Source organism: Salminus brasiliensis, chromosome 10, assembly GCF_030463535.1.
Source record: "Salminus brasiliensis chromosome 10, fSalBra1.hap2, whole genome shotgun sequence".
Taxonomy (NCBI): Eukaryota; Metazoa; Chordata; class Actinopteri; order Characiformes; family Bryconidae; genus Salminus; species Salminus brasiliensis.
The window spans coordinates 7,541,573-7,565,358 of record NC_132887.1 but is presented as its reverse complement, the minus strand read 5'-3'; the positions used below and the strand labels follow the sequence as shown (position 1 = coordinate 7,565,358).

Here is a 23,786-nt window from a genome sequence, read left to right as displayed (position 1 = left end):
AGTCGTTCTGATCTGTGTTACACAAGTGCCCACTCCTAGCACAAGGGGGAGGAGGGGAAGGCTAGGAGCAGGTTCTTTGGTCAGAACATGCTAGACTAGCCACAGTGAACTAGCCAATTAGCCAAAACGTGGTCATGCTGAATGATCTTTGTAAGACGTTTGACCACAACATGGAGGAAGATTGTCTTGTCTGGCTGTAAGCTTTGCTTTAGGACTATGGTGTGCTGTCTTACTGCCTTACTAGCAAGCCAACAGAGTAAAATAATGACGCTAGCTGCATCAGTCAAGTATAACAGAGCAAGGTGTGAATAAAAATCGCTTAGCTTCCAGATAAGAAGTGCTTGTAGAAGTCAAGGCAGGTCCTTCACCACCAATTTCTGGAAGGACACTCTTACACATGCTGTGAAACCTGTCCGTGGTCCCTATCCACCGGTTTCATCTTGAGAACACTATTGGGATGAGAATTTCCTGTAGACTGGGATTTCTGCCACTGCTGGTAGACCTGTATGACCGTATGCTTCCATACACCTGCAGATTCAGCCACTTCCTTCACACTGTGGCCTTTAGCATGCCCAAATATGGTCACTCCTTTTTGTCAGTTATTAACATCTGCTTTGCGACCCATTTTCCACACATCCAACAGACAGACATTCAGCTGCACTGTACCTCCTCTTCTCACCCCACAGGTATTTATGGCCAGATCATCCTACGTGCAGCAGGAGCCACCTTTATTATGCAGGTGACTAATTATTAATAAGTACTGTATAATTTCTATTTATCACAACCGTTTATTTCAGATGTAATCATAAAAATGCTACTATTTTTCTGTTATTAGAAGTTTAGCTCCTTGACATCTAATACTGGTGACAAAGTTTCCACATCATTTAGCCCCCTCCCCTACCCAAAGTAGAACAACACCAGCAGTCACTTACAGCAGCCATGGAGTTGATGCGATCTATGTAGTAGTCAGGCCAGCTGGTGGCGAGCTTGTTGGGATCCTCTTGTTCCTGAATAAAGATGGAAAACAAAACTGCATGAGAACAACATAAATACTCCCGACTTTAAGGGCTTCAAGGAAATCGCAGAAGGCACATATGCATTGACGTGTGTTTCAAATCTTTCATTAGGCAGATGAAAAAGCCACAGCATCAGCATAATTGATACCACTTCCTTCATCTGCACGTCATCCATATGCATGGGAAGCTGTGAGGTATTAAATATGCAAGGAGTTCCATGTCCCGCGGAAAACTCCAGCAGACAAGAGACTACATGCAGACGGATAACTGGAGTCTGGTGGATTGCTGTTGTTATGCTAGGGGGAATGTCCTCTTTATAACGAGCAGAAAATGAAATTTATCCTTATCTGTGTGGGAAAACTGTACTCTACTGTACGAGCACTTCATCGTACTGAGATAAAGACTACTCTTCAGAAATGCGATCACAAAAATTCGATCAATTCTTTAGTACTATATGATTGTCCGAGACACCTTTTAATCTCTGGATACACAAAGAGGATACTGCTGTTGATTGGAATAATCTGATTTGTTGCTCTGCAGCCATAGCCTACTGTTAAACTAGGGGGCTATCACAATTAATGTGTCCCAATTCAGAGGCTGTATCATTCGGAGGCTGTATTTAACATTTCAAAGACTTCTTTGTGGCTGCGGATGATAAATCGGCCCATTTTATCCATGGTAGCGAAGGATCCTTCAGGTTTTTTTGCAAGATCAAGTCTTAGCTCCATTCTTCATAGTTTACCTAAGATAGAGCATGTCAAACTTTTATCCATAATCTTTGCTTCATTAATTGTCTTTTTTGTCTCATTGCTTCTGTCTGGTCCCAGCTGGACTACAGAAAGCTTTTAGCCCATTACTCCCTTAGGGAGCAGCTTGCTGATCTAATGGCACATGTTCTCCCCAAAGAGCCCACAGCAGGCAGGCCATGTGGAGACCACTCTTCTGTTTAGCATCAAACAAGAGCGCTACTCAAGCCGTTTGGAAAATGGATCAGAGTGTGCTGGCGTTGAGCATTAAGGCTGCCTTAAACTGGGGATGATCCAAATCCCTTGTTTTTAGTTTCCGTGCATGATGATCTGTGTTTAATGTGCAAACTACAGAGTCCTGTCACTAAACATCATCAGACATCAGCCGTGGATGTGGGTCATGTCCAAGTCTGAAGCTTATGTGGACATTAACACCAGAGAACTGGTTTCTATCAACCACAATTAGCTTGTTTAATGTGGTTGCTGTTGACAATCCTGGCAAGTATTACAGCTTTTCTCCAAACCAGTGGTCCAAGAAAGCTCCCGGTGATGGCTTATGATAAATAAAGAAACACAGAAACACACCAATTAGCCATAAATTAGTACTACCTGCCTAATACTGAGTGGGTGCCATTTGTGTTGCAACAACAGATCTGACCGTTCCAGGCATGGACTTCACAAGACCTCTGAAAGCATTGTGTGGTATCTGGAACCAAGACGCACGTTAGCAGCAGATCCTTTATGTCATGCAAGTCGTGAGGTGGGGCCTCCATGAGCAACGGTGAGACTAAGGTGGTCTTGATCCAGTCACTGGTTCACCGGTTGTCCTTTATTGGACCACGTTTGGTAGATACTGATCACTGCATACCAGAAAACCCCCACAAGACCTGCCTGATGTTTTGGAGATGTTCTGACCCAGTCAGTCGTCTAGCCTTCACAGTCTGGGCCTTGTCAAAGTGTCTCAGGTTTGTAAGCTTGACTATTTTTCCTGATTTTAACAGCCATAACATGACATGTATAGTGAAAAACATCTGTCTAGGGCTGGATATATTAGGCAGTAAGTGAACAGGTGATCAGTGTACACATTTTCTATGAAATCATCTGACAAATTCTTACACAGGACAGAGTTTTACATTGTGGAGACATGTTGTGTCTAAGATGGACAAACAGCCTGAAGGTCCATCATGGTTTAGAAACAGAGTCCTGCAGACCACATATAGACATAAACACAGCATAACATAACTACCACTCAGCTCCAAAAGCAATTCACCCTTTTCCACTTTGTGGTCTTACATGTCCAACGCCAAAGCAAAACTGCTGGAACGCAAAACAAAAGCTTGGACCGTGCCTCGTCCTGCAATCTGGTTTCCTCTCAACCTCCGATCTGTACACAGATGCAGTCTGCTCCTGCAGCCAGACTGATTCTAACCACCTGATTACCAACCTTAATGACTTTACACCAACTCCTGCCTATTTATCGCCTGCCGTCTGAGACTGCTCACCCTGTACAGAACATTTCTCCTGGCAGTCTCACAAGGGCCATTAAAAGGCCCGTGAACGAGGGGAGATGGTGGTGGTGGGGGGGTTGTGTTTGCTTTAAGGTCGGCACGGTAGTGCGCTGCTCTCCCTGTGCGTCAATATTTGTGCTATTAAAGCAGCCAGAGTGGAGGGAGCAATAATAAACACGACCCCGTGCTCTCAGCCCACCGTGGGTCCAGCTCAGAGGTGGAACAGACAAGCCAGTCTGACGCAGGGCCTTAAGAAAGAACACCACAGTACAAACCGTGACCATGTCGTTTATATCTCGGAGCATGTCCGAATAATGGCTTTCCTGAATGCTTAACGGTTTTCTTGACGCCTGGCTGCTCTTTCATGCCATCTTTGTCTCAATTTTGGATCTCAAAAACGAGCAGGAACACAGAAACATTGAACAGTATTTAGAATTCCAGCTGAATTCTAGTTATTGGGAACATCTGTACACCACCTGAGTCAGGTAGAGGTTTAATGGTGTGGGGAATGTTTTCTTGGCACACTTTGGGCCTATTAATACCCATCAATCAATCATTATTTGAATGCCAGAGCCTGTTTGACTACTGTATCCAGTCATGGACACAATCTACTCATCATCTAAAAGCTACTTCCAGTATGATGATGCACAAGGTGAGGGTCTCTTTAACTGCTTTCATGAACACGGCTGTGCTCAATGTCCTTCAGTTGTTGTTTTTCCCCAGTTTTCCCAGATCTGAATCCAATAAAACACCTTTGCGATGTTTTAGAAAGTAAAATTCGCAGCATGAATCTGCAGGAATTGTGTGACGCCATCATGTTACAATGGCCCAGAATCTCAAAGGAATGTTGCGTTTTCAGCATCTCTGAAGAACAAAGGAGACCCTACCCAGATTTAGTGTTCCTAATAAAGTGCTTAGTGAGAGTATATACACCGACCAGCCATAACAATAGCATCACCGACAGGTGTAGTGACAAATCGTGATTATCGTCATCTCCAGTGACCTCAAGGAGTGGGATATATTAGGCAGCAAGTGAATGTCCATGTGTTAACAGGAGGCAAAATGGGTGAGCCTAAGAATTTGAGACATTTTGAGAAGAGCCAAACTGTGATGACTGGCTCAGAACATCTCCAAAATACATCAGGCAGGTCCTGTGGGTCTTTTCTGGTATGCAGCGGTCACTACCTACCAAAAGTGCACCAAGAAAGGACAACCGGTGAACCACTGACTGAGCCATGGACACCTAAGGTTTATAGATGCAATCCATGGAGGTCCCACATCACAACTTAAAGGAGTACTTAAAGGAGCTGCTGCTTACTGTAGTTTTTGTGCCAGATACCACAGGATGCCTTCAGAGGTCTGTAAAAGCCTCAAATGGTCAGGTGTGTTGTAGCAGCACAAGGGGGGCATGCTTAATATTAGGTAGGTGGTGATAATGTTCTGGCTGATAGGCAGATATTGATACCATCACTCATTGAAGAGATAACCAACAGCATTGGCAGTCAGCGTTCTCCTCCAATGATATTGCATTAGCAGAACTTCACATGATTCAGGGGAAGCCCATTCTAGTACTGGTATCATTGTGTGAAAGGAGGAGGCCTAACCGGTAGGTGGGGATTGAAAATGACTGAGTAAATTGGGAGGAAATAAGGTACAGTAACATCACAAAATTTCTTTGAAACATTTCTTCTCATAAAAAGCTATTCTTAAGAGCTCAGCCACGTTCAAGTGAGACTGGGAGAATAACTATAAGCTGATTGTATTAGACGCCCTTGTCATGACCCTGCTAAACAGTACATACATACAGGCTGCACAGAGTCGCCCCATGGAGGATCGCGCTATCGATTATTCAACACTTTTCTCTTTTAGGCCTCCTCATGTACTCTAGCACTGCAGTGAGTTTTGGCAGCGTTTGCTTGAGAATTTCACTCACTCATTCTCAGGGAATAAAATTCTATCCCTTCTGTGGCCAAGGTGACCCCTGAGCCTGTGCCTTCACTAAAGCGCTTCTTTGCTTCTCTGATTTCTGCGGTTTCGTTTGAACGGGGCTCCATGCCTGGGACTGTGCTGCTGAGTGTTTGTGGAGATTTGGAAGCTTGTTGGCTGAACCCACAGACTCTCTTAAGGGACCAGCTGTACAAATGCAAATGTGATGACACAGCTACCAAAACACAGAATGCAGCAGTGAATACAAAGAGCATGTCTCCTAACATCAGTCCTCGGTTATCACCACAGGCAGTGATGGCCATAAATCAGGGGAAAATTGACTACTGGATGTAAGGAACGTGTGAGACAAACTATTGGTGAGAAACAACATCTGAACAGTCTGGAATTACGAAGAGGAGTGGATCGTTTCTCTGGTGTGAGGTCAACAGTGATTTTAGCGAAACATTTGAGTGCCTGATTTTACTTTCTATTTCGAGAGTCGTTCTGCATGTGAATCAGATGCATATATCAAACTAAGTGGCCAAAAATGGAAACCTGTTCTCATAGTTGAAACGAGTACAGTGTTAGTGCTGTGTGCACGGCCTGTATGGTTTTTGAAGCAACCTAATAGGAGGAAAGAGGATATGTTCGTGACGAAAGCCTGACTGAAAGTGCAGCAGGGTTCCATACGCGGCCCCCTTTATTTGTGGAAAAAGGGAAATAAACTTTAAGCCAGAGGGGAGAAACGTGCAGGAGACTGCAGGTTGTGTAATCGGTATGTTTCCTCCAGAGGTTATTATGTGAGGTGGACTGTGAATTCAACCACAGGGGATTGTTTAGGTCTCTTTTTTCATGGGGAATGGTGATGATATTAACTGGGCAATTTTGAAAATCTGTTCCTCATTATTCTACCAGAGTGATGGCTTAGGTTAAGAATACAAAAAGACAGGAGACATCCAAATATTTCCCTTGGCAGATTTCAAACAAGGTATTTAGTCCACTTACACCTGGATTGCGGTATGCCAAGTCATATAAGTAAGCATATACAGTAACTATAAGTAAACGCTCAGGCAGCAGAGGCCCATATGGGCAGCTGTTTAACACAGCAAGGCCTTTTCTGTGTTTTTTTTTTTTTTATTCTCTGAAAAGTAACAAATTCATGCGTCTAGCCTTCCCTTTTTTCAGACTTCTCCCAGTTTCTCTCTTTTGCTCGGTGTTTGGCTTTTTACCTGGACGCAAATTGTGTTTTCAAGCTCAATAGTAAGAAATATAACTCTGAGTTACTGTAAGTATTTGAAAGGCTAACAAGAGGCTGGTCTGTGCCTTCAATAACAGCCTGGCTCTCCAGAATCCTCCTGCCTAAATCACATTAGCACACAAATCTCTGCCTGTCCCTGAGCCAGAGTAGTAATCAGCCATGTTTTTGAGGCTAGACAACCATCTTGCCAGGATCCAACATCTCAGCAGGCCGTCCTCTGCTTCATCCCGCAATCCAATTCAGAGATCCAATTACAGCTGCAAGAATTTAGTTCAGAGTACATCACGATAACGTATCCACATCTGTCTGTGCCCTTGACAATACAGAAAAATCTCTTTACTTAAGGACTCGTAGTCATTTTCTGTATTTACAAATTCATCATCGTTATCATCTTAGAGATTATCTTTGAGAACTGTGAAACAGCAACTTCTCGTCAGTGCTCCCTGTATGTCTCCATGACAATCAGCACTGAAGATTCATGTTCCTCTCAAGAGATGAAGCACTTCCTCTGCAAAACCCCTGTTTATGCAAAACAAGACATGGCTTCTCCAAGGACACCTCTAAGCAAGCGGGTTGGAATTGTTTTTCCCAAAAGCACTGGCCGGAGAAAGCACTAATTCGAACAACAGGTCAGAGTAACCACTTCTTTGGCAAGGACCACTACTGCAAGACAAAAGAGACGTTTCCGTCAGCTTTGCTTTCCAACTTACTCTGGATCCGACAATACCAAGACAAAAACAACTAATTATATATATATATATATATATATATATATATATATATATATATATATATATATATATATATATATATATATATATATATATAGGAAGGAACAAGAGCTTCTCATTTTGAAGAAAGTAGGTGAGATCTTTTGTCTGAAGAACAGAGCTCGGTTCCTCCAGGTTTCTCCTGGATGCCGCCCTCTCAGTCCAGCCAGCACAGCATGGATGTGTTCAACTCCATCAGCAGCAGCAGCAGCAGCAGCAGCTCACCTGATTTACCATCATTAAGCCCTGAATTACCAAATCAGGTGTTGATATGAGGAGAACTCTAAATTAAACTAGACTCCATGAGGAGAACTTTGGAGATGTTTCGATGAACACAGTGATTGAGAACCACCACCACTTTCTGTAGGACTGTAATAATGCATGTCTTGATGGCCTTACTCACTAGTCTACTTCTTGAACGGCTTGCTCTAGGCAGATTAATATGTGCCATATTCCTTCCAATTCGTAATGATGGACTGAATGGAACTTCAGGGAATGTTCAGTGACATTAAAAATCCATCCCCTGACTTATACTCTTCAATAACTCTTTACATTCATGTGTCTTAATGGTGTATTTGTAGCCAGGAATACAGATTAACCAGTGGCTGGACCGTCCAGACAGGTGTATTTATACTACAATCATTTGAGACACATTCACTGCACTCTCTTTCACTAATTGTGAGACTACTAGCACCAGTTGCCTGGACATAGTACATTACAACACTTTAAAGGGGGTGAATATTTAAGCACATCACTATTTTACATTATATATTTAAATTAACTGACTTTCCTTTGTAGAAATATGGTATCGTATATGGCCATTGTTTCATTTATTAAAGCAATAAAATTGGAAAAGGGGGTGAATACTTCTTATAGGCACTGTCTCTTTTTCAAGCGAGTTTAAGACAATGCACCAGATGAGAGCAAGTCTCATCAGGCTAACGTCCTTGAGACAGAGCAGTTCGTCCACCAGCTGTGAGCAAACACAGTGAACGGAGTGTATGCCCCTGTTTACTTCAATCATGCAAATCAAGTCACTCAGAATACATTACTGCAGACTTGAGATGCAAGAGCCATTTAAAAACAAGGCTTTGGAAGCATCAGCACTCACAAACACACACATCCAGCCAGGGGTCTTATGAAACATCTGCATGACAGCCACAAGATGTTCTCATCAGAGCTGGAATGCATAGAAAGCCTGGTTTGTTTACAGTAATGCTATTATGAGCGCAGAGTTATTGCACCCAGAACAGCAGGCTCAAAGTGCATGGCCTATCTGTGCTATTCCATGGGCCTTCCTCAGAACCTCCTTCAGAATCTACTGTATAAAAGAGTCGCCTGGACTTGTTGCGAGTGGAGATTTGAGAAGATTGCGTGCTATTCAACTGTGAATGCTCAGAATAGAAGTGTATAATGAGGATTACATGCAATTATAAGCACTTTTTCCCACCAATTATGTTTCATCACATTTTTTTTCAATTGTTTTTATGACTTGAAGGTTTACTAAACTCCATAAGTGCCCATACTTACCTGTAAACTGACAGCTCGACTTCAATCTGCTTACAAACAGCTCACATTAGTCACAGCCTCATTTATCAACCGTTCTTAAGTAGAAATGTCTTCTTTTTAACCCCCTTTTTAACAAAGACTCTGACACTCACCAGTATTTTCTTATTTGGGATTTGATTCATTTACGAGGGCAATGGGATCCATCATACTAAAAGCAGAGCTGTTAACAACTGTGCCTTTTAAAAACACTGGATCTGACGTCGACTTCTTGTAAGGACTTTATCCTGCCTATAACCTTGTGGCACACAAGGCGCCAAGACAAGCTCCCAATCCACTTTCTTTCAAGGGCTTTCTCAAGTCACAGAGTCTTGATTCTTTCAGTGTACATTGTCCTGCATGTTAAACAGGCATGTGTGGGACTGCCCTCCTCCTTTGACGTGAATCAGCTTTTTGTTTTCTTTTGCACCGTTTTTCCGAGCGACTCTTTGCCTAGTTCTGGTTCCTGTTTCCTGGCCTTGGTCCTTTTCGAACATTTTGGTCCTTTTCGAACAATCTGCACTGCCAGGAAACACGGTTTGAGAGGACATCAGCTTTCTGCTCTAAACCCCACCCTGCCTGTAACACCACCACTTCCCAAGCCTGAACTCTCAGCAGGACAATGGGTCAGCATTGTTGCCTCTGTAGCTCTCTGTTTACTGTGCTGGAGCTACAGGGTCTTCATAACTGTTCAAAAAAAAAAAAAAAGTGTGTGGAAACAAATGATAGGTCAATAATATATAAAGCCAAACAAAGGCTGCAAACAAAAGGTTTACAGTTATTCAAAATCCTTACGTCTTAAGAAGGTCAGGTGGAAGATAGACGGAGAAAGGGGAAGGAGGTGAAGAAGAGGAGGAGACAAAAAGATAAAGAACAATGAAGGAAGGGAAGAAAAAATAAGCAGGATGAACAGCAGAAGACAACAAGAAGAAGAGGAAGACAAAGGTGAGCAAACAGAAGAAGACAAAGAAGATGAAAAAGAAAGGAGGAGTGAAGGACAATTTTGAAGACAGATGAAGAAAGAATGAAGAGAAAGAAGATGAAGAAAAAGAAAGGAGGAGGAGGTGAAGACAAAGATGGAGAACAATGAAGGACAAGAAGATGAATGAGGAAGACAAATAAAGAAGAAAGAAGGAGAAGATGGAGAAGAAGAATAACAATTAAAGAGGGTGAGAAGAAGAACGAGACAAAGGAGGAGGAGAAGAAAGATAAGAAGGAGAAAAAGACAGATGAAGACAGATGAAAGAAGGAGGGGAAAGAAAGAAATGTGGAGGAGCAGGATGTGGTGGTAAAGCGGAGGTGGTGAAGACAACAATGAAGAACAATGATGGAGGAGTAGAAGAAAATGAGAAGAAGAATGAGATGTCAAATGAGGAGTAAAGGAGAAGAAGGAGACAAAAAAAGAAGATTAAAGGGGAAAAGGACAAAAACAATGGAGAAGATAAAAGAGAAGATGAAGATGAATGAGAAAGAGAAACGTTAGATCTGTCCAACATGATGAATGGAGCTGTACAAGATTCTTATCGTTAGGGTGCCAAGCTGGAGCTGCAGAAGTTACTGGTTACTGTTCACACTAAGCTCCCTGCCAAAACAACAGCATTTAGGAGGAGGGAAAAAAATGGTGTGGAGGAGAGTCATGTGCGTTTGTTTAACGCTAGATCCGGAGAGGCTTTCAGAGGCTGCCACAGCCCTCGAACTGTAATCAGAGACAGAGTAATATCCTGCGAGTGGCCGACCACAAGCACAACTAAGGGATTGGCCCTGTCCAGCAGAGGAAGGGAGGGGATACGTGTGACAAGTATGCTGGACACTTTGGGCAGTGGTTTAGAGGGAGCTGTGGTTACACATTTCCATTTCAAAGGTTTTAATCACAAAAAGGGAGTTTTACAGTTAGAACGTCGACATCCAACAAGCTGTTTTGACAGTATCCATAAATCTCTAATATCACACAGCTCAGAGCAATATGAGGTGCTACAGAACTCCTTCATCCTGGGGGACGGGAGTGGGACACTGTAGGGTGGGTGATCTGACAATATAATATCATTACAGTCAGATGTATGCTTTCGCTTCTGCAGTCCTTCCACACTGACCAACTGAATGGGTCATTTAAAAAGGTGTAGAAGAGGCTCCCAAGTGGCAGCACTCTCTAAAATGCTGGGAGTCTAAGAGGGGATAATCGTTCTTGTTTAATTAGTGTAATTAAACAGCATTAGCAATTAAGCATAATTACCCTTGCTTAATTAGCACAATTGCTCCTGCTTAATTGCATGTGATTTTACACAGCATGTAAAAAAGAAATCAAATATACTCATAGTTTTGATTATATTTTACACTACTGGTAAATCCAACTAATCAAACCCCAAACAGTACAGTAAAAATAAATACGTTAGCCTCTAGCTCACTGTTACCTGACTCCACCCAAATAAACTTGAAAAAATGAAGACATGTGGACTGGAAGCCATTAGGTAGATAAGAAGTCTGGGTCTTGACCTCATTAGGATCACTTAGTACTAAGGACTGTCTTTACTCCAACTTGGCCTTTCTTTAGATTCAGCATTGACTGGTTGGTGTGGCACAACAGATAAAACCACTGGCAGCTAATGAGCTATTACACCATGTGGGAGACCAGGGTTCGATTCCCAGTCTGGGTGACTATCCTGTGCTACACCAATAAGAGTCCCTGGGTAAGACTCCTAACACTACATTGGCCCACCTCTGTAATACGAGTCACCTTGTAAGTCGCTCTGGATAAGAGCGTCTGCTAAATGCCTTAAATGTAAATGTAAATTAAAACCAAGACTACCCTCAACAAAGATGGATCTTGACCAAAACCCTTATTGTCCATCTCTACATCCCTGTATAAGCCTCAAGAGAACAGTGTAAGGCCCTCACCTTCTTCTTGCTGCAGTAGATCTGCCATTTCTTCTCAGCAGGCAGGGCAAACATGGCCTCCCTGTTCTTGTCAGTGAGGTCCAGTTCATCCTGTAGGGATAGGGATGAGAGTGAATACAGTGTGTATGAGTACGTGTGAAGAAATGCAAACAAATAAAAAAAAATAAAAACAGTACATGAAAGCAAAAACAACATTTAGAGAGGTTCTTTAATCAATATCCAGGTACACAGATTGTTTTTATCATTGATGCACCTTTCCTGACATGTGCCACACTGTAGGTTACTGCAGGGCATGTTCATTTAAGCTATTGGTGTAGGTCCAAACTCATCAGTGCTTGTGAAAAGTGAAAAAGAGGGTGTGTGCTTGTGTGTGTTATGTAATAAACCTCAAGGTAAGGGATCAAGCCACTCACATGGTTTTCCATAAAGACCCTATAATCCAAAAAACCCAACCACAAGCCGCCCCACCCCACCAGCTCCATCACGCAGCCAGCTGCTCAGCTCCGACTTCTGAGGAATTCACATAAAGCTAAACTAATATTGATTCACCTGCTCACTGTGAGGAAAAATATATACTCCATCTCTGCACACACATTCATGTTTCGGTGAAGAACACTGTAGCTCTGAAATTACATGACATATTTAAATATATATCAGATATAAATACTGACCCCAACACCCCCAAATAGATAGTGTGTCTTTCACATGTTTGGTTGTTGAAATGAATGTGCTTAACCCTTTGCATTGTAACCGCATGGTAGACCTTTATTCACCATCAAATTGCTGCAATTAAAACTTGGCAGAATCCATCTTCAGCTGTTTGACCTTATTCCCTTCATTGAATAGAGTGTGTAATGCTGATTATACCTACTGGGTGGCAATGTAGTGAAAGAATACCACTGTTTTTTTGTCTGATGTAGTTCTAAAGACATTTACTTCAGGCTATACAGCCTACATCCTTTAACAATGATATTTTTATTTATTGGCAGAAATGTGACAAAAATGTCTCTCTATGCTGCCCTGAAAAGCAGGTGTGACCACTCCGTTGCATTGCTCACTTAGGGTAAACAGAATTGGACGCTAACGTTAGCTTAGCATAAACACTCAAACAAGCTCACATCATTACCTTCAGACTAGCACGTCTTTAAAGCCATTTACTATTTGTATTATATGATATGAGCTAGCAATACTCGCTATTTGTGCCATATCCATTGTAACTGAAGCACTTATCAGCTATTTAGACAGATCGCATTTTACTATTGCATGTATATGAGGGTGTAACTGAGGGGTGAATATATTTGTCCATGTTTTATTTGGCAAAGTAAACATATTCTAGTATTACTGTAGTACAGTGTTTTACAGTGACCGTTCTGTAATACGTGTTAGTTCATGCCTCGAATTACCCTAACTGGGCAAGTCAACCAGCTGGTTGACCTGTGTATCCACTTCCTTAATGGGTCATTTGAAAGATAAAGGGAGAAAAAAAAACTAAGAAGTTGCTAAATGAGGATCCAGGAACACAACTTTAGCAATAAATGTTTGCAAATGTATTTCTTGTGGGTTAAATATGAATTATTGTTCACTCTACAGGACAGTCATCTAAACCCAAACACGAGATTGGGGAAAGTTCTTCTTAGGGGAAAGAGAGTAAAATTACAGGTTGGGATACCAGTGTTGCACGTGTGTATGTGTTCTGTAAAGGAGGGGCAGGAAGGACAATTCACAGACTATCAAGATGGAAGGAAGTCATATGAGGCCCCAGAGGGGACCAACAGGAAGCTGCGGGGGTCAACAGTGATCAGATTGCCAAGCCATGGAGCGAGAGGGAGCGAGAGGGAGCGAGAGGGAGCGCAAGAGTACGACAAAAGGAAAGAAAGAACCAGAGAACAAGATCACAAGAAAAGAAACAGAGATAGAGGTGGAGAGAAAAGAATGAGGGACTTTGGCCCACTAGAGGTCAGTGGCTTGGCCTTGGTCGAGGCTTTGTAATCATCACCTCCGCTGGCCTTTTCCCTGCTGCTCCAGCTGTTTGCTGTTGAGTGGTGGTATCTGGGCAGAGCTGGGGTTTGCAAAAGACAGGGAAGTGGCTGAGCAAGCCAGGAAGCGTTTCCCCACCCAGAGCTCTCAGCTGAGGGAAGGAGGGAGAGTTTGATCCCACTGACCTCCATAGGCCTTAGGGGCCGGTGAAACAGGCAGAGAGAGAAACAGTCACATGTCTCTGTGTCCTACTATACAGCCTAGAGCACACTGACCCAACACTTCCCAACAAACACCAAGAAAACCAAATGTGGGGTGGGTGTGCCAGGCTAGAGTGTGATTGCTAAAGGGATGTGGAATGTTCTTCTCCATTCACAACAACTCATCTGGCTAGTCAGATCTTATTTCTTGTTCTGGAACAGTGTTAACATTACTGCCAACATTAGTATGGTGGTGTGTGTTGGAGACCGCCAAGTCAGTTGCCTGTTAAAGAAACACCAACCCAAGATTGTTGTGGTTAGTTATTTGCTGGGCTGGTGTTCTCTGGTCTTTAGGAGACTTGCTCATTCGGTCCAATGTCCAATGTCTTGATCTGGGACTTCATGCTTGTCTGCTTCTGAAGAGACTTGAGTAGGGATGGTGATTCGATTCCACACAGGGAGATGGTCAAGCAGGAGTGCGAGAGGTTCTGCTCTCACTGTCTAGACAACCGGTCTGAAAAATGCCTCCTTCTACAACAGATATAACATATAGTTTTCTAGCGGCATTTCGTAGACCACAAAGAACATCAACGCCAAAACTTCTACCCTGCTGAAGGAGCTGACGGAAAAGAATCAGGTGTAGTTTTTCTAGACCTTACCTGTTGGTCAGCTAGGTTCATTCAGCTAGGGTTAGCTCCTCAAATTGCCTGGCTAGCCCATTTGACATAAGAGGGAAACTGGTACATCTTGTATATCTCAACTATGCTGGGAGCACATTCGATTACTACACTATTTGCCCAAATGTGCAAATGCACACACATGAACCTATTGGCACCATGCTGCCTAAGGCCAGGCATGGGCTAGAGGGTTATAAAGCCCCCAGCCTTGAGCTGTGGAGCAGTGGAACTGTGTTATCTGGAATGACGGATGGTGCTAGATCCAATACTTTTTGGGATAAGCTGGGGAGTTTGGGGATGAGGTGGGGTGGTGATCATGAAACATCCTGACCTCACTAATGCTCTTGTCGCTGGATACAATCAAATTCTCACAGCAATGCTCCTCCAAAATTTAGTAGAAAGCCATCGCTGGAAAGTAGAGACCATTAGTTACTCTGACAAAAGCACGACAAAGTCTTTTTTATTCTCTTGATTTCAGAACAAAACAATGAATTGGCAGCTGTCCCAATACTTTTGTCTATTGAGTGAATGTCAAGATCTTGTTAATCATGCAATCAATTATAATAGTCGATCAATGATTAAAATGCTAAAATATTATAATATTGTAAAATTGATTTAATATCAAAATCCTCTTCCTTGCTTTGTGTGAAATCTACTCCCACCAAATTCCATAACTTGGAACTGGAATCGTAGCAGATTCCCAACTTTCTGGAATCATAAAATCATAACAAATGGTGATACTCAGCTCCTGTTGACTTTGCCTTCTGAACTCACATGAGATTTATCCCCAAAAAACATGATGCAAGAAGACTGAGGAGATTTGCATGGTGCTTCCAACATTCAACAGGGAATACTGAGGAACGAGTAGCTCAAGAGCAACTGTCCCACAGCCAAAGCAGGAGTGACAGGATTAAAACTGTCCTAGATCCAGAAACAGACCGAGCGAGGCACAAGAGAGAAACAGAGAGAAAGATAATCTGTCCATGTCCTCTGTTGACCAGATGTTGGCTTATTGGTCCTGATGTGTTCCAGCACTGTCTGCTGGTCTCATCGTCATGGGTGTCATAGCTTTCAGATCCTGCTCAACAGTTCTTTTAATTCATTAATTCCTGTCCACTAACAAGCAATGCGTCAGACACTCTGCCTGTTCTTTGTGCATGTTGTTCTTTTTCTCATTGTTTTTCTGCTTTTCCCCTCGTTCCTTTTGTTAAGCTTTCTCTGGTGGCAGTGCCAGGTTGGGTATTTGGTAAGAAGAGCTACACACATGGCTGCCAGATGTCCACCGGCCTCCCCATTTCTCACTAACAGCCCTTGAACACTTTCGGAAAGCTCACGTTTAACTCCTTCCTATCCCAGCTTTTAACCAACACCAACATTCTCAGTACCCTGTCCTCACATGACCCCTCCCAAACACAGCTGGGTAATTGACCATCTCCCATACCAGAATATCGCTGCTGTCCCATGAAAACCATGCATCTCCATTTTTGTCCGATTTTAGTTTTCTCTATGGTCTGCAGCTGCTCTGTAGACAGTGTCAATAACTCCAGGTGAACAGACCAATAGAAATGCTCTAAATTACTCGCAATAAACACTCTTACTTTAGATTTTTGTCTTCTCCTGTAAAAGTACCATTTTGGAAATGCATAGCTTTCATTGGACAGTGATGATATCTATATGATATCCAGGCATCCATGTACTAAATGTGTGGATGACCTCGACCATAAAATATTACAGCCAGCTAACGCCAGATGACCTTCTACATGTACTCAGAGCTACTTCACGCATTCACTGCCTTCTACAACCACTGGAATGAAGCCACACGATACACAACAAACACCACATGCTCACATGCGAGCTCAAACTTCCAAGGATTTACAGCGAACCCACTTCAAATGATGCGAATGTGTGGGCAATTTCGGCTGACTATAAAATATTATTGTTTTTAATCAAGTTACCGGATAAACAAGAATTTGATTTTGACCCTTCTTACATGTGCAACACACTCTCTACTGGAACACAACACCCTCTACTGTGATCTCCAAGGATCGCAAAAGCTGGAGCTGTGGAAAACAGGACCCACAATGCAACACAAGGCTGCATGTAAGCTGTTCTAAAGGCCTTTTGGTGATTGACTGGAGCGCCTATAATTTGTGATGTGGTCTCAGTTCTAAGTAGTCCAATCAATCAGACAGAGCTAATTACTCCCAGCCTCACTCCATCCAGCGCTCAGTATTAAACTACTCTGAGGGCCTGGTAACACTTCCCACTCTGGGCTTTGGGCAATGGTAGAACTTGCAATGCTTGATGCCCTTGATATATATATATATATGGGCCTTATTCCTCGGAACACCACGGTTTCTGATTCTGGAAACTTGAAGCCTTTATGTAATATACAAATCATAATCATCTTTGTCAGGAGATCCAGAACTTCTGAATCCAAATGGGGAATTAATAGCAACATGCCCCCCGTGAATCATACCGAGGTCACGGAGGGGAAGCAGTGTGCAAGGTTGAAAATGGTTTATTATGCCTTATCTGCGACCTGTGGCATGGAAATAAATAAAAGGAGAAATTGATTTCCCTCAGTTGGACCTCATCCAACTCTCTGACTGCACTGCAATGCCCTCTATGTGCATAATGGCAAAAAGTAATGAACGGTATCATTTTCCAAAATCACAAACACTGTTTATCCGTCCACCCTGTGTCCTAGTTCTGTCAGTGCTATTCCAACTTCCTGTGAAGAAATATTCATCATAGCAGAAATAAGACTCCCAGTCTGTTATGGAAACTAAGCTAAACTAAGCTGGTTAAATGGCTTTTTTCCATGTTGTGCAAAAAAAAAAATTTTGCGTAGATATCTTATGTAGTAGAATTTCAGAGGAGAACCCTCAGGCCCTGACAAGCCAATAGAGAGGGCCTGAACATTTTTAGACCTTTGTTTAATATAAAGTTTTGGGTTTTTTTTGCTGCTCTAAGATCTGTAGAAATACAGAAATAATTTGTAAGGTTTTATGTTTTGGTCCAGTCAGATTTTTCCAGGGTACATACAGTCAGTAGTGTTTCTGGATTGCTGGTTGTACTGAGGCCTGGACTGCCACACTTCCTGGTCCCTCCACTCACTCTGATCCCCTCACAGGCTCTTGCTGTGTTCGAGTGAGACTGTACCACTTGTAAAATGCACTCGAACAGTCAGTGCAGTCGTATTTACAAGTGGGGAAACTTGGGATTCTAGAGGCTTCACGAGTTTATGAGATGAGATGTTTATTGCAACCTTAAACTTTTTTCAAATCATTTTTTTGGTATTTACACTTCAACACTTGCTGACTAATCACAAACACTGTTAGTACACATGTGCTCATTTACATTTATCTTTCGCAGGGTTTGTGGACGACTCAATGTTATTGTCTTGGGATGTCCTACGGAACCCCACGCATAACAGGCGGATCTTTTAACAAGCCCCCGAACCAAGTGAAGTTGTATTTACTGGTTAACCGTCTGGTATTTCCAACCTTCTAATGGGCACTCAAAGACTCCATTTCCCACAATGCACCACCCAGTCACGACAACCTCTACCAATCAGAACTGTGCCATTCGTTTTCTGGCACCCGAGTATTGATTTAGCACACCTGTGTCTCTCTGTATAAATAGCTGTCTGTTTGTTAGCTTCTTTGTGAAGTGTTGCCTCAGTTTTGTCCGTGTGTACCAAGCGGCCTCTCGCCGTATTGGATTCCTCGCTGTGAAAGTTTTTTCAACTTTATGGTTTGCTTGTTTTTTTTCTGACTAACCCTTTTGGATTCTCTCATGTTTGGGGTTTGTTACTCCGGTGTTTGGCCTAATCTGCAAGCATTTGATCAGTAAATATTAAAAATAAATACATGATTATATATGACTAAAGTACTATTTTCAGAATGATTTTAGAAGTAATTCTCCCGGTGTCTCTCTTTCTACCTGCCTCATGCATTCTTTAACTGGCTTACTGATTGACAAATAACTTTCTCTGATGGATACAAGCCACTAACGGGCCAGTAATTACATACAGTCTCGGTCAGAGCAACTACGCAACTTTAATTCTCAAGCTGATTCATAGACCGCGTCAATGCTTGTTTTGACCATGAGGGGTTTACGTGGATCCAATCAGAGACATACCTTGTTGGCCAACATCTCCTATCTTAGCATTTATCTTAGCAAATTCCATATGGTGTAGAACATAAACTGTGACCAAGTACAATAATATTAGTTGGGGCAGTTGGGCAGAATTGCATCCCCCATATAAGCTTTCTCATATATATCCCCATATGTCCAGCATGTTTACTTGCTTTCTACCAAGGAGCACTTTTTCATTCCACGCTTCCAGCTGAAACAGCTCATGGAGTTCGGCACCCGGAAATAGAAGTAGTCTCACAACTGAATTAGAATATTTATAGCTGTGGTGGAAGACCTTCTCGTTCCTGCTTCCTTAACTGGAGACTGTGTGTATGGGAGCATGAGCAGATGTTGGAGTACTAGTAAACTTGATCAATGAGGTCAGCTGTTTAATTACAGACCAGTCAGATTTAAGCCATGTGCCATAATTAGAAAAGAATATAAAAGAAAGTTTGGACACGTGCCGCTTCTGCGGTTTCTTGTAGTCAGGTTTAGATAGCAAATAGGCTACACGTCCCAATGTTTGTGGACACCCCTTGTAATAAATGCATTTGGCTACTTTAGGTTGCGCTCATTGCTGACACAGATATGTGAATGCTCTAGCTTGTCTTGTCTCTATAGAGAAGTAAAGTCAATAGAATAAATAAACATGAACCTATTGGCACCATGCCTAATGTAAGGTATGGGCTAGAGATGGTAGGAAGCCCTCCAGCATTGAGCTGTGGAGTAGTGTAACTATGTTCTCTGGAATTATGGATGGTGCTCCATCCAATACTTTTGGGATGAGGTGGGGTGGTGACCATCCAACATCCTGACCTCACTAATGCTCTGGTCACTGAATGCAATCAAATCCGCACAGCAATGCTCCAAAATCCAGAAGAAAGCTTTCTCCTGACAGCAGAGACGGTTACTCCAACAAAAGTACGATAAACTCTTTTAATACCCTTGGTTTCGGAAGAAACTAATAAATGAGCAGGTGTCCCAATATTATTTTTCTATATAGTGTTTCTAGGGATGTTTAAATAGGGTGGTTTTACATGACTGCTTCTCAACCCTGGGCCTGGGGTGCCTCTGCCCTGCATATTTTAGTGTTGTTTCTGCTTCAGCACATTCAATTTGACTCAGGAAGGGCTTTCTAATAAAACGATGAATTGGATATAGGTGTGGTAAAGCCGAGAAACCAGTAAACGTGTGAGACAGTCCTACTCTACGAGTGGAAAACACTGTTTTGAATGCTCCCTGGCCTGGGAACTTCTCTTAACCCCAGCTAACCAGTGCACCAGACTGTACTGTGATTGCTGGGGAGTAAATTCCCCCTGGCATCAGTGAGGCTGGCATGTTTGATTTTGAGCAGCGCCAGCCAAAAACAATCATTTTCGCACCATCACATGTGCGACACCAGCTGACTACAATTGGTGCCTGAGGATGTCAACACAACACAACACGTGAGGCTTTGATTGAGTCCAGGTTGCCATTCTCTTCAAAGGCAGAAAATCCTACTTAGTATAGGTTTCTACATGCATCTGCTTGAGTGCATGTGAGTTGACAGAACCGTCGACATGTTCATGGCTTGCAGATGGTATTTAGGAGATGCAGTTTGGATTAATCCCACTCACCGAGCTGGGAGAGGGGTCAAACAAGATCAAGGAGGCCAGGAACTATCCTACCTTCTAAGGGATCAGACTCATTTACTACTGTATTTAAAGGCTGCCTACATAGGGAGACTTCACAACACATGCAACACACTTTTCAGTAAGAGGAGACCTTTCTTAGAAGTGATCCAGGGTGTTTTTAACAAGGCTGTCAGCTTTTAGGTTCCATTGCAAGGGGCAATGTTTCATGACAGTGCCAAATAATGAGAAAACATTAGTTTTAAGGCCCCTCAAGCCAACATTATGGCATAATTTCTTCATAAATTGCCTTATGTCATCTGGTGAATTTGTCCTGGGCCTGGATATTTGACTTCATTGTCCTGACTAAGAGGTAACTGGACTACTCACCACCAGTTCAGAGAAGCGGGCATGCAGTTCCTCCTCCGGGGGCATGGGGGCACTGAACTCCAGCAGCTGCAGGGGGACGCTGTCCTTCAGGTTAATCTCAGGGGGCTCGCTGCTGCCGAAGCAGCACAGGAAGCCCAGGGCGGGCCGCGTGCGCTTCCGGGGAGGCATCCTCTCCAGGCTGGAGGGGCCGAGGCCGGGGCCAGAAAGGCAAAGAGCTGAGTCTGCTATCTAGGGGGCATGATCTGAAAGAGACAGAAGCAAAAAAACCTGATCAGCATGAAAAGTCACATCAGTTCACCAATACAGTCTGAAATGAACTGTAGAACAGAATTACAAGAACAGATCACCTGATTAAAAAGCACAGTACAAGCTGCAGAGTTTATACTGTAGCTCAACAGGCATAAACTCACTAATGTAGAGCCAAACAAGCAGCACTCGCTGAGTTCTAATGAAACTTAACAGTGCTCACATGCAGAGAGGGTCAGTTTACCCTGGTGTGACGTCATTCTCACGTTTGTTTGCGAGTTGAAAAAGTGGCTCCACATGTGAGCAATCAGTGACCATGGAAGCTTTGGCCCACAGGCCCACAGCTCTGGTGATCATTGTTGTGGTGGGCAAAACATGGTCTTGAAAAGTTAAGCTGTGTTTAAGGCTACAGTAGCTTTGGGATATTTACTCCTATACACTGATCAGCCATAACATTAACACCACCGACAGGTTAGATCAGGGAAAATCACTGATTATCTTATCTATCTACAGCGGCATCTGTCAAGGAGTGGTTCATGAAGGTGACGTGTTAAAAGTAGAAAGAATGAGCAAGCATAAGAATCTGAGCCACTTTGGGCCACAAGGGCCATATTATGATGGCTAGACATCAGGCAGGTCTTGTGGGTGATTTCCTTGTATACTTCCAAAAGTGCTCAGGTTCAACCGGTAAACCTGTGACCGGGTCATGGGCACCTAAGGCTCATTGATGCAATCCTTGGAGGTCCCACCGCAGAACCTACAGGACTTAATGGAACTGCTGCTAACACTTTGGTGCTAGATACCACAGGCCCTGTGGAACCCATGCCTCGAATGGTCAGATCTGCTGTGGTGGCCCAAGGCAGCATGATTCTGAAGCTGCGGTTTTAAGGTGGAACTGCTACACAGTGTGGCTTACCTTCAGAATCATGTGATCATGTGAGGCTTCATTCTTATAAATGAGCTCAAGGGCCTCAACCCATCACCTGTTCTAAATGGTAGTCAGAGAAAAGCTGGTCTTCTGAATGGCCCAGCACTCATCTTTGTCTGGGCCATGCTGCAGGCCGGGTGGGCACAGAGCTGGGAGCAGCCTGGCACTTCTCTGGGAGCATTGGCATAAACCGGACTGCCACAAAGGCCTCTCTGTTGCTGCACAGAGGGTGGGAGGGGAAGGAGAGGCAAAAGCCGGCCGTACCCGGCGCACTCTCACCAGAACCAGAAAAAAAAAAAAACAAGAGCTGGAGAAGAGCCCAGTGTTTTCTACAGCCTGTCTGCTCCCTCAGCTGCATCCACCACCATCAGGGACACTAGGGGCTTCAAGATTCTGGGAATGGAGTTTAAAAGGAGTTTACAAAAGGTGTTTTATGAGTACATACCTACACACTTTCACACAGAAGCATGAAGATAAGAATTAATTTCACCAAAATGACAAGCCGTCTATATGACAAATTACATAAATAAATTCCTAACCTCATGTTTCCATCACTGCTCACTACAAAATGGACTTCCTATCAAAATATACCTCTTAACTAAGTCTGCAATAGTCCATTAACAACCCATTATTGCTCGAGCCAAAGCTTCACACATGCTCATCTTCAAAACGATTGGTTTTTATAGCCTCTCAGTCCAAGTGTTAATTGAAGACACCTGCCCATACTCCATATTCTGATGCAGCTCCCCACAGTGAATGTATTTTTTACTGCCTTCTCTAAGAATAGTGCAGTGGTAAATTCTTTATGAGTGCCCTCTGCACGCTGCAGATGTGTGAGGGAGAGAAGAGTGTGGGGTTATGGCAGCAGCAGTGGGAAAACTTCGGCTTTCTGTCTCATGAGCACTAAGCTTGGGATGTGCAGGACCGTGCTGCACGTGTGCGGAAAACACTCCTATCGGAATGCCTGTCTGGCTGTACCGAGTGCAGGGTGCCTGATAACTAGGGGGTGTAAAAATGCACTGCTGCATTCTGAGTCTGATGTGGGATTCAAGTGTATCCGTGTAAGAATGTTCGAATCGCTTCCAATCAATAACTAATCAACTGCCAAATAATTTTTGACTAATAGTGTCAAGATAAGGTGAATTGATTCAGTGAATCATTTGCATTCAGCGAATTAAACAACAACTCTGAATCGCTCCAAACGTGTGGTGAAATCTGAGCGTTCTGTCCCGAAGAACCGTAATCTGATAAAAAGTCATATGGTCAGATTTACACCCTGATAATCAGAGACACCAAAGATGGGAGTTTTAAATGCAGAAGGGTTTTGGAGAGAGCATTCCCCTGAATCTTTGTTTCCATGGAGACACGCTGGCATGTTCACAGCGGATTCGGGGTTGCTGTGTGTCACATCTGAGTACGTGATTCAGGTCCTGGACTAATAATCCAGCTACTATCAGTCCTGTAAAAACATGGCTTACTGTTTGGTGGGTCAGCAGCTCATGTCAAAGACCCATGAAGGCTTTTGCCTTTATTTATTTATTTATTTATTTATTTGTATTTTGCCCTCAAATCTGCCAACCAGAGCTCAGAGCAAAAAGATGCATTTGTATTTATTTATTATTTTTACCCAACTCTCCTTTAGACATTTTAGATTTTTTTTAAATAGACAATTACCCAAACCCACTTGCTAGTACTCTCCCCATCACACAAAATGTTCCCGACACTGGGAGGGTGAGGACTGACACATGCCTCCTCAGAAACATGCAGAACCAGCCGCCACCTCGGGTCACAATGGCAGCGCCTTGGTCTGCTGGATCATTCTGAGCCACCCACAGGGATGGATTTTTGTTAGCCACCAAAACATTGAGCCTGATGCCTGATCAGTACCCACCTGCTCAATGCTCAACCACAATGCACTGTGCTTGAAAATATCTGAAATAGTAAAATTTATTTA

At 43.1% G+C, this 23,786-nt stretch overlaps 1 protein-coding gene across 4 annotated transcripts in view; it reads right to left on the bottom strand.

The window, feature by feature from the left end:
- The window catches only part of daam2 (dishevelled associated activator of morphogenesis 2), a 125,647-nt gene that overhangs the window by 55,514 nt on the left and 46,347 nt on the right, over positions 1-23,786 (bottom strand). For all 4 annotated transcript variants that reach the window (XM_072689096.1, XM_072689099.1, XM_072689098.1 and 1 more), the window contains exons 2-4: positions 20,659-20,900; positions 11,662-11,751; positions 933-1,007 (exon numbers count right to left, since the gene is read on the bottom strand). In XM_072689096.1, the coding sequence (XP_072545197.1) occupies positions 933-1,007; positions 11,662-11,751; positions 20,659-20,826 (333 nt within the window). In that variant the 5' untranslated portion in view covers positions 20,827-20,900. The remainder of the gene's footprint in view (positions 1-932; positions 1,008-11,661; positions 11,752-20,658; positions 20,901-23,786) is intronic.